The 10,968-nt window shown below is 52.9% G+C and overlaps 1 protein-coding gene across 3 annotated transcripts; it reads right to left on the bottom strand.

Moving 5' to 3' along the window:
• Positions 1-1,960: 1,960 nt before the first annotated feature.
• On the bottom strand, positions 1,961-8,142 carry TMEM216 (transmembrane protein 216). 3 transcript variants are annotated; one of them, XM_084893652.1, is made up of 5 exons: positions 8,002-8,142; positions 6,234-6,335; positions 5,241-5,333; positions 2,741-2,942; positions 1,961-2,485 (listed from the first exon to the last, which is right to left on the bottom strand). In XM_084893652.1, exons 3-5 carry the CDS (start codon positions 5,284-5,286, stop codon positions 2,470-2,472), a joined length of 264 nt encoding a protein of 87 aa, XP_084749778.1. In that variant the 5' UTR covers positions 5,287-5,333; positions 6,234-6,335; positions 8,002-8,142; the 3' UTR covers positions 1,961-2,469. The 3 variants fall into 3 exon arrangements, with proteins under 3 accessions (XP_084749778.1, XP_084749776.1, XP_084749777.1); XM_084893650.1 differs by lacking the exon at positions 8,002-8,142 and adding an exon at positions 6,857-6,946; XM_084893651.1 differs by lacking the exon at positions 8,002-8,142 and adding an exon at positions 6,843-6,943.
• Between the last annotated feature and the right edge of the window lie 2,826 nt (positions 8,143-10,968).

Below are 10,968 nucleotides of genomic sequence, written 5' to 3'. Positions count from 1 at the left end.
GCCAGGACACACACTAACACGAGGAAATTGATGTTTATCACCTCAGTGTTTCTCTCCCCCCCCATCTCTCACATCAATAAAACATTTTCTGGTGAGGTTTTTTTTTGTTTTTGTTTTTTTTTAATAGTACTGAACCCTAGCTGGTTTGGCTCTGATGGATAGCGTTGGCCTGCGGGTCCTGGGTTCGATTTGGTCAAGGGCATATACCTTGGTTGCAGGCTTCTCTCCAGCCCAGGCTCTGTCTGGTCTGGGTGTGTGCAGGAGGCAACCAATCAATATGTTTCTCTCATCGATGTTTCTCTCTTCCACTCTAAAAATGGAAAAATATTCTCAGTTGAGGATTAAAAAAGGGGGACTAACCATTGGATACTTCTGGGTTCAAATCCCAACTCTTACTATTTAACCTCACTACCTTGGGAAACGTGTGGTAACACCTGATGTGATTTCCTTCGGCCTCGGGGTCACTGTGTGGACTCAACAACCTGCCAGGCTCTGGACGAACATCAGTTCCCACCAGTGGCTGCCATGGAGCCGGAAACCTGAAGCTGTGTCCTCGGTACTTCCTGAATGCGGCTGCACCTTCGCCCCCACGGCCACGCAGTCATCACTGGACAGTGCAGACATACGTGTGAATATCCCAACTGGCCTCCGCAGCTCCTCTGTCCTCGCCTGTCTCGGAATGCCGGAGCCACGGCACCCAGCAGGGGCCTTGACCAGTTCCCCTGGAGAGGCCAGCTGCGCGGGTCCTCAGTGCCCGGCCTGCTGTCTGAAGCTCTGCTCTGGTGTGTCCACACAGTGACTCCAACAGCATGAGGAAGAAGCATTTATGGACCATCCTCGGGAGCCACGGCTCTAAGCGTCCAGGCAACCACGAGGTGAGGGAGGGAGGGGCCTTCTTGTTTCGATCGTGTCATTTCAGCCAGTTGTGCTCACCCTCAAGTGGTACCTGTGAGTGATGAGGCACTTAATTCACCTGGAACTCCTGGCAGGTTTCTAGCTGTCAGTAACCGGTTGTACGATGCTCGGCTGTGTTGCTTCCTCATCTGTGCCTGCCAACTGGCAGATTAGGTTGAAAATTGATCTCTAAAGCCCTTTTGGATTATAAACTGCCTCTCCACTCCCCACTGAGCCTTCTATTCATTTGTCTGTGCTGCTGGGGGGTGGCCTTACCCACGGAGCCTAAGGGAACAGGCTGCTCCCAGTTTAAAGCCAGCGATTTCTTCAAAGCAGGGCTGGAGGAAGCAGTGTGAGAAGCAACAGAAACCGGGATGTCAGTGGCGTTTGTCACTGAAATACCAGCAATGTCCTTACTGGATGTTTTGATACTGTTCTGGGGTTGATCAGACCTGCCCCCTGTGGTTTCCGGACAGACCCCAGAGCTGTGAGGAGGCCAGGGCACAGAAGGGATAGAAAACTAGCAGCTTCCGTGGGCTGGACGGTGGGGACCTGCACAGGAGAAGCGCAGAGGGAACCACCATGGGATGCAGGCCTGTTACTGGACTCGGAGGAAGGACTCTGGGATTCCTCTCTCAAAGGAGCCCTTGACCCAAAGCAGTGGGTTCTGCCATGGCTCCTGGCGGCCTCTTGGGGCTAAAAGACAAAATGGCGCTGCCAAGTTTTAATGACGATTAAAGTATGTGTTCCTTTCATTTTAATTTGAAACTTTAAAATAAGTGACCCAACAATACTGATTAACTATGCTTCTTGCAATTACTCCTGCCTCCCTGCAGAGGAGCTGCGGCCTGTGCGAGGGTGAGAGGCAGGTGCGGGCTCTGGGCGGGGGTGGGGGAGGAAGGGGGAGCCATGGACTCTGTGGCTTTGCAGGGTGACAGCCTGAAGGAGACATAGAACCGGCAGTGCCTTTGGGTCCATGCTGGGTCCCAGGCTCAGGCTGAGCAGCCGCTGGGAGGGCCTGCCTTCCAGAGTGTGTGAACTAGGTCCCACAAGGAAAAGGCCGCACAACAGAAAATACATGTTTATTATAAAATAATGTTTGCTTCATGATGGAAATAGAAAAATAACACTATGAGCTACTCAAAAAGGCCTGGCGCTCAGCCTCCGCAGGGTGGAGGCTGTGTCCCTTGGAGCTCCGTGCTGGTGCAGGGCAGGCAGGCACGGCACACGGGGCAGAGTGGCTCAGGTCCTGTGGGCGCCACGGAGCCTACTTGGTCCACACAAATGCTCTGGCCACGGCGGTCAGAGCGGAGAGCTTGAGTCCTCAGGAGCCGGTTCTGAGCGCGGCCAGAGCGGACAGCCTGCCCCGCCCTGTGCTGGAGTGGAAGAGTCTCAGGCTGAGGGTCCTGGTTAGATGCTGCCCAGTGGCCTTATGCTCGGTTTGTTGCCCAAACATCTGTGCTGAGGAAAAGCTGCAACTCCCTCGGACCACGTGACCCGCCATCTCGCTGGTGTGGCTCCAGTACAGAGCGTGAGCATCTCAGCTGCTGAGGGCTGCATTGCAGTTTTTGGACTTCAAATCCTGTCCATACTGATGACAGAAAGACACGCAGATGTTAGAGGACCAGTGAACAAGAGCAGCTGGCCTGAACTGTTCCAGCTTCCAAGCCTCCTGGCCCCGAAGAACAAGGAATCATCTAGTCTCTCTCCCTAAGGGGGTAAGGCCTACTCTAAATGGGAAGGGCGGTCCCACAGACCCCCTCCACCCCCTTAAGAGCCTACTAGACCCCTCCAGCTGCAGGAAAACGGAACCCCTCCCCCTCGGGGGCACTCCCTCGGCGCAGACCTGGAGAAGGCGGCCAGCGTGAGCGCCTCCAGCAGCAGCTCGGAGCCGCAGAAGAGGAGCAGGATGCCGTTCATGATGGCTTCCAGGCGGAGCACGTAGGTCTGCAGCAGCAGGTAGTACGTGGCCATCACGGCGGAGGGGAAGGTCAGGGCCACACTGACGGCCAGGGGCATCTTCCGCTGGCACAGGTTTCCCTTGGTGCCTGTCAGACAAGCCAGGGGTCACCTCCAAGCAGCCGTGCCCCTCGCGCAGAGCGAAGATGGTGGGCGCGGGGACTGGCAAGGCAGAGCGCAATGCGAGGGGACGCAGCTTTATAAACCGGGTAAAGGCCGGGGCGTGGAGGAGTCTGGGATTGGAATCCTTCACCCCAAAGGGCCTGCATCCAGTTTGGCTCCCATTCATGGGGCACTGGGTCTTTATTGGGGCGAAATTTATTTTAATTATAAAGATAACATATAATCATTGAAAACTTTCCAACTAATATACAGGAAATAATTTTGGAAAATATAGAGGAGCATGCTCACTCCCTGGAAGGAGCTGTTAGATTACACTGTTCCAGACTTCTGTTCCATGAGCCTGTGCTCATGCTATTCTGATAAAAACGAGTCATTCTCTGATATGTTTTGCAGCTTACTCTGCCCCATTAATACAACTTAGACATCTCTCCACACACACTACCTTACTCTTTTTTAATGGTTCTGAATGGTCTCTTTGGACTGATTCTGTAACTCATTGAGCTGATCCTGCGTTGACAGATGTTCAGGTTGTCTCTAGCTTTGAGGTCACACACTATGTGAAGGTCACACACTATGTAGCCATAAACATTCTGACAGACTGTACATCTGGGATGTGTTTTCAGCCAGTTTTAGAGGTGGAACTGTTAGGTCTAAGGGTATAATTTAAAATAAAATATTTAAAATATATACATATATATATTTTAATATTTTACTGATTTTTTTTACAGAGAGGAAGGGAGTGGGATAGAGAGTTAGAAACATCGATGAGAGAGAAACATCGATCAGCTGCCTCCTGCACACCTCCTACTGGGGATGTGGCCACAACCAAGGTACATGCTCTTGACTGGAATCGAACCTGGGACCCTTGAGTCCACAGGCCAGTGCTCTAGCCACTGAGCCACACTGGTTAGGTCTACGAATACAAATTTGACAAGGTAAAACTATCAGCGAGAAGGACATACTAATTTATGTTCCCAGAGTCTGAGGCTAGAGGTGCTCGTGTGTGGGGCGCTGGGCCCCGTCCGCATGCCTGTTCTCACGCCGGGTGCTGGGAGCCTTTCTCAGCTGCTGGGTGAGAATGTTCTCGTTTCCACTTACACTGACTAGTGAGTGAGGCGTTTGTCGTGTTTACTGGCTCCTGTCATTTCCCTGTGAACTGCCCATAGTTTCCTTTCCCAGTGTCCACAATTCAGTTGCCTTGGCCTGGCGGGTGCGGCTCAGCTGGTCAGCACCGTCCCACACACCGAAAGCTGGCAGGTTCGGTTCTGGTCGGGGCGCATGCTGGAGGCAGCCAAACTCTCTCTCTCTCCCTTCCTCTCTCTAAACCATTTAAAAAACCAGGTTGTGCTCCCTGGCAATGGGCAAGGAGACACGTGACTGGTGGTGGGGTTGCTCTTTATCAGTCAGGGGCGAAGCAGATGTACAGTCCTTAGTTCATCCTGGCTTAATGCCTGTGTCGGTGGCCAGAGCTGTTTCATGCCTGAGGCACATAAAAAATAAAAAATAAATAAAAACCCAGGTTGTGTTTCCTTCATGATTTATGTGAGCCTACACCTTTATTCTTTGTTCTATGTATTGCAGGCATTTTTTGTTTTTTTCTGTTTTGAATTATAACACTTTTCAGAGATGAGACATTCTAACTCATAAGAGACGTGCTCTGCATTTGTGGGGATATGAAGCTTGTCCCAGGGGAACTTAGTGCCAATCTGGACAGGCACGTTCTGTTCTGGACACGGCGTGACAGCCCAATCCATTCTCTCAGCACCGGCGAGAGGAACAGGCACTTTGAGGGTAGTCAGGCACCTGGGAAGGAATTCTCCAGTATCTCCTGCGACTGCGCATGTCTAGCCCTACAGAGCGACAGACAGGATAGTCTTGACCCAAAACATAAAGCAGTTTGAAACTTCAGAAAGGGAGGAATGCGATATGGCGCCAGATCCAATCTCTTTCTGGGAGCCCAGGTTATGTGCTTTCCTTGTTAGTCAAGTTACAGACACCAGCTCATTGCCTAAGGCCATGGTTGGCAGACTGCGGCTTGCAAGCCACATGCGGCTCTTTGGCCCCTTGAGTGTGGCTCTTCCACAAAATACCACGGCGTGGGCAAGCCTATGTTGCAGAAGTGGCATTAGAAGAAGTTTAAGTTTAAAAAATGTGGCTCTCCAAAGAAATGTCAATCGTTGCACTGTTGAGATTTGGCTCTGCTGACTAATGAGTTTGCCGACCACTGGGCTAAGGAATAGGAGCGTCCTCGGGACGGCACTCACCAAAAAACAGCCGAATCACTTCAATCCCGAGGTAGAGGAAGAGCATCGCCACGTCCAGCACCAGATTGGCGGTTGGATACGGCAGCAGGAGACCTGCCAACACAAAGGCCGGCGTTTGCCAACAGCACGCAGCCCCCGTGGAGCTCCCGCACACGTGGGGTAAAGAGGACAAGAGTCCTATCAGCTCCCCACGAGCTGGGCAGGCAGATGTTAACCCAATGCAGGGTCGGCTCACAGTGCAACGAGTCTGTTAGGGGCAGGCTTCTCATGGTGGAGTTTTTGTTGTTTTTTTATGTATGTTTTTATTGATTTCAGAGAGGAAGGGAGAGGAAGAGATAGAAACATCAATGATGAGAGAATCATGGATAGGCTGCCTCCTCCACACTCCCTTACTAGGGATCAAGCCTGCAACCCGGACCTGTGCCCTTGACTGGAATTGAGCCCAGGGCCCTACAGTCTGCAGGCCAAAGCTCTATCCACTGAGCAACACCGGCCAGGGCTTATGACAGAGTTTTACTCCCAACTCCAAAAGCCCGTGGGACTCCACTCTCCAACATGATCAGATGGACACGGAACACCGGCTGCTGAGTCGTTCTGAGTCACCCAGGGGCTTGAACGGAAAGTGGACTTCACAGAGAAAGGTGGGCTCACATGGAGGAGCCCACATCCCCCAAATAAAAAAATCACATTTTCAAAGTATTTTATTGATTGATTGAGAGACATCAAGTTGTTGTTCCACTTATTTATGCATTCGTTGGTTGATACTTTTATGTACCCTTGACCGGGATGGAACCGGCAACCTTGGGTATGGGGACGATGCTCTAACCGGCTGATCTGGCCAGGGCCCCAAAACCAAGAAATTCTTGCTGAGGGGCTCCCTAGGAATGGCTCTCAAGGAAGCCATTCCCTACCTTGCTGGGAAGAGGGGCCGAAAAGAAGTGGCTGAAGTGGGGAAGGTATCTGGGGACACGGGCAGTCAAGCCCATGCCTTACCTTTATACAAAAATATGAAGAGTTCCAGCAGGAAGTAGGTCGCGTAATACCAGCCGTTCAGGAAGAAGAGGATTTCCAGGGGCGTGGAGGACAACCGCTTACCTGCCAAGAGGGGCCAGAGGAGAGGGTGAGGGGAGGGCGCTCGCCCCCTCTGAACGGTGTGTCTCCAACTTGGAGAAAGCACGAGGCCGCAGCCAGCGGGAGGGGCCGCTGGGGCCCTCTGGTTGCGGATAATGAGGGTGGGTGTGAGCATAGGACGTGGAGGGGGCTTCCGTCAATCCCCTTCTGTCCTCGGAACCAGCCAGACCCCACTCTCGGCTTCGGGATGGCAATCCCGTCCCCTGAGATCTCCCCCGTCACCATCTGAGGGGAAACGGGCTGCTTCGGGGTCGCTCAGAGGCATGTCCGTCACGGAGCCGGCCCAGAGCAGGCGCAGCCAAGGACGGGGCTCTGAGAGACCCTCACCCCAGGCCCTCCGCACGCGGGACGGGTGGGGCGGCGGGACCTGCTGTGGACAGGGAGAAGTCCCTCTCCGAGAATGGAGGCTGAGGTCGCGCTCTGGGAGACGAGGAAGGGGAGGCTGAGGGGAGCAGAAAGCCACTCACACACCTCCGGAACCTCACCTCGCGCCGCCATCCTCGGTCCCCATGGAAACTGCGTACGCGGCCGCCGCCGCTCCGAAGCAGTGAGGCGTTGCCGGAAGTGGGGACTGAGCGGCCCCAACTTCCGGCCCCTCTGCCCGCCCGCGCACTCTATGGTTAGCGGCCCGGAGGTCTCTGAGCTGTTGAAGTAAGTGCAGGGCGGGGCGCGGGCCACAGGCGGCCTTCAGGGGGACTTGGGCTCCCCGAGACTTGGGCTCCCCACCCCGAGTTACAAGGCACTGGCTGAAGTGGTCAGTTGTGCCTGCCGGTGTGGCTCAGGGGTGGAGCGTCCGCCTGTGAACCACGAGGCCACGGTTCGATTCCCCGTCAGGGCACAGGCCCGGGTTGCAGGCTCCAGCCCCAGTAGGGGGCGTACAGGACGCAGCGGGTCCATGATCTCATCACTGATGTTTCTATCTCTCCCTCTACCTTCCTCTCTGAAATCAATAAAAATACGTTTAATATTTGAAGTGATCCTTTGTGGTCATGTGACCACAGGATGGGCCCCACGATTCCCTTTCTAACATCCATCTGGAAATGAGGAGCGGTGTGCCTGACTCTATCCACTGAGTCGTGCGTGGAATGTACAATTAGAAGGCTCCGAACTGAATTAGAGCACAAAGCAGAGCACGTGAAGGTGGCCGTGATCAGCACGTGACCCGCACGGAGCTGGCTGGGGTCACGGAGAGGACCGAGCCTCGAGGTTTCCCGGAAGCGGTCAGCGCACGGGGTTTGACGCCTCGGGGCGGTGAGCTGTCCAGGTGTGTCCCTGCCCGGGGGGAGGAGGAGGAACAGGGTGTTGAGGGGCCTGGAGCTGCCTTGGCCGTCAGCCCGCGGTCGTCGGGGCAGGGAAGGAGCAGATGGCGCGGGCAAACCGGGTCAGGTGAGTCGGAGACTAACTGTAGGGACAGAGCCGGGACCAGCAGGCTGGGGGGAAGAAGGGAAGGTCCTTGTTACTTCCCCTGAAGGGACGGACAGAGCCACTCCCTGCCCCCGGAGAGCAGTTTGTGTGTCTCCCATTGGGGAGGTGAGAATCTTGAAAGCAGGAATGTTAACACTTTGAGGGGAGCTCAGAGGTGTGGGGGCCCGGCACACGGACGCTGAGAGGCGAAACCACGGGCTCTTACTTCTGTTTTGCCTCTTGGCTGCACATGGATCTTCAGTTCCCGGGCTGCGGTGTGGCCTGGACCCGGCACTTCTCCCTTGCCCTCGAGGGCTCTGGAGAGACGTGGGGCGGAAAGGGCTTGGCTCCCGCCCCAAGATCTCCTGGCCTTGCAAGTACCTGGGCAGTCGGCCACCAGGGGGCGCTCTGCTCCAGCTGCTCCTGGAGCGAGCTCTCCCAACCATTGAGGCCGCGGGTCCTCCTGGCCGGGATGCCAGGCCCTGCAGGGACTTACCTCTGTGTACCTGCCCCTCAGCCTTGTTTCCCAAAGCCGCCTGGGCTCTGCGTACCCAGCGCAGTGCCCAGCTCCCTCCTCCAGCTCATCCGCTTCGGCTCTTCTCCCCAGAGGGTGGATTCCCACCACCCGCCACACCCTGTGGCATCACACCCTCCAGTCCTGCACACGGAGCTCTGCTGTTGGCGCACCTGCCCACCGGCCTTGGCTCACCTGTGCCAGGGGGGTTGTTTACAGGCTTCCAGTTGAAGGTTAATTTGTTGTTAATTTTATCACCTGTTTGTGGTGTGTGGTTTTTCTCTTGCCACTTTCAAGATTTGCTCTTCATCTTTAGCTTTCAATAATTTGACTGTGATGTGTGTAGGTGTGGCCCTGTTTGTTTTTTATTTTATTTTTTATGTATATTTTATTGATTGAGAGAGAAAGGGAGAGGGATTGATAGGAACGTCAATGATGAGAGAGAATCATTAATCAGCTGCCTCCTGCACGTCCTCTACTGGGGATCGAGTCGGCAACCCTGCATGTGCTCTTGACCGGAATCGAACCTTGGACCCTTTATTCCACAGTCTGAGGCTCTATCCACTGAGACAAACTGGCTAGAGCAGTGTGGCTCTTTAAACACACACACACACACACACACACACACACACACACAACTATATATATATATATGAAGAGTTTGAGTAAGAGAGGAGAAACATCAATTTGTTGTTTCACTTATTTATGCATTCCTATATGTGACCAGGGGTCAAACCCATAACCTTGGCGCATTGGAACAAAGCTCTAACCAACTGACCTACCTGGCCAGGGCTGCCTTCCCTTTTTTTTTTTTTTTCTTCCTAATCAAGGTCTGTTTGTGGAATATCTTTAAAACATCTTTTTCTGCCCGGCCAATGTGGCTCAGTGATTGAGCGTGGATCTATGACCCAGGAAGTCACCGTTCAATTTCCGGTCAGGGCTCATGCCTGGGTTTTGGGTTCAATGCCCAGTAGAAGGTGTGCAGATGGCAGCCAGTGGATGATTCCCATCATTGATGTTTCTCTCCCTCCCTAACCCTTCCTTTCTCGGAAATCAATTAAAATGATAATTTAGTCCTCTCTCTGGACTTGCTAGTGGTTTTTCTCATACGCAGACTTCGTGTATAGGAAAGTAGAGTGCCTCTGGATGTTTTCTTCCGTTCTCCCTGAGCTTTCCCCTGAACGCCCGTGCTCCCGGTCCCGGCCCTCCACGCCTGGGTTCCGATCACCGCGGCGATAAGCCGGTCAGCAATTCTGTCCTGCTTTCCAGAGGTTTGAGGCTGAGCTTTTTATAGCCTCTGTCCCTCACAGCTCCGGAATTCGGTAAACATCTGAGAAGCCGAGTTACGTGCTTCCCCCGCGTCCCCGCCCTGTCCTTCCAGCAGGGTGAGGCCAGGAAGCTCCGCTGTCTTCCCCGTTCCCTCTGCAGTCCTGAGGCCTTTTAAAAAGACGGTATTTACATTTTACCTACTTTTTCTACTTCCCGATTATCGTATGATCAGCTGTGAGCAACTCCGTCCTACTACAAGTCTCTAAGCACCTTTAAAGTGTTTACTTTCTTTCTCTGAGCTTTGGAAGCTGACTGTTCCTAAGAAATCAATTTACATCCTATCTTAAAAACCTATTGCTACTGATAAGTGAAAAAAACACAAACCCCAAATTAAGTGATGCCGTGTTCCCATAATCACACTGGGTGCGTAAAATAAAATACATAAACATAGAGGATTGGTTACAAGACGCCTCCCCGACGGCTATTACCAGTTCCAAGGATGCTCAGGTCCCTTCTATAAAATGGCATGGTATTTACCCATACTTACATATGCCTGTGTACTTTATATCATTTCTAGATTACTTGTAATACCTAATCTATGCAAATGCTATGTGAATAGTTGTTATCCTGTGTTGTTTAGGGAATAATAAGAGTCTGTACCTGTTCAATGCACATAATCACAAGAGATCTAAGGACATAATACCTGTCAGCTAATAACTGTCAGCAACAATGTATCATGTCCCTGCCCCCTGAATATTTTTCACCTGCAGTCGATTGAAACTGTGGGTGCAGAACCATGAAATGGAGGACTGACTATATTTGAGGATTTGAAATAAATGAGTGGAGTAGGATTATGGCAACTTATTTTGTAAGAAAGTTTCTAAAATAGTACATGTTCTATAAGGACACACATCAGCGCAGGTTGGCAGGGCGGGGAGGGGCAGGAGCCCGGGCTGAGCTGCAGCTGCGGGAGATGACGAGCTCAGAACTCCTCAGGTGGACTGTGCTGTGGGTGTATGGCTGGAGGCTCCGCCGTTCGGTCCGGGCGTGAGGCCGGGGGCTCTGCTGGCCTGGGTCCTGGCTGCGGCCGCTGCCTGGGCGATGAAGGCAAACACACAGCTCAGACTCCCGGGCCAGGAAGGGAGTGTGTGTTGTGAGGAAGCAGGCATTTGGTCGCACTCATGACTGAGACAGAAGAGGACCCAGCCCTGACTTGGAGGCCCAGAAAGCTGCCTTTCAGGATATCAGTGAGCAAAGGATTCTACAAGATCCTTTGTGAAAAGATCAGGCTAGTAATTATTTTTTGAACCGATGAAGGGATAGTAGGCATAGATGGCGGCTTTGTTAGGACTTTTTAGATCACTTTTTCCAATTACAGGATATGGATCTTAGATGATGTGTTTGGTCATT

The sequence above is a fragment of the Pipistrellus hanaki genome (assembly GCF_964339955.1).
Source record: "Pipistrellus hanaki genome assembly, chromosome: 9".
Taxonomy (NCBI): domain Eukaryota; kingdom Metazoa; phylum Chordata; class Mammalia; order Chiroptera; family Vespertilionidae; genus Pipistrellus; species Pipistrellus hanaki.
Note: the sequence above shows the minus strand (reverse complement) of the source record. Positions and strands in the feature narration are given on the sequence as shown.

Coding starts and splice junctions, on each gene's coding strand:
- TMEM216 (XM_084893650.1), bottom strand. Junction 5,334..6,233: donor CTTCATATTTTTGTATAAAG/GTAAGGCATGGG, acceptor TTGTGTTGGCAG/GTCTCCTGCTGCCGTATCCA. Junction 2,943..5,240: donor AGTGATTCGGCTGTTTTTTG/GTGAGTGCCGTC, acceptor CTTGTCTGACAG/GCACCAAGGGAAACCTGTGC.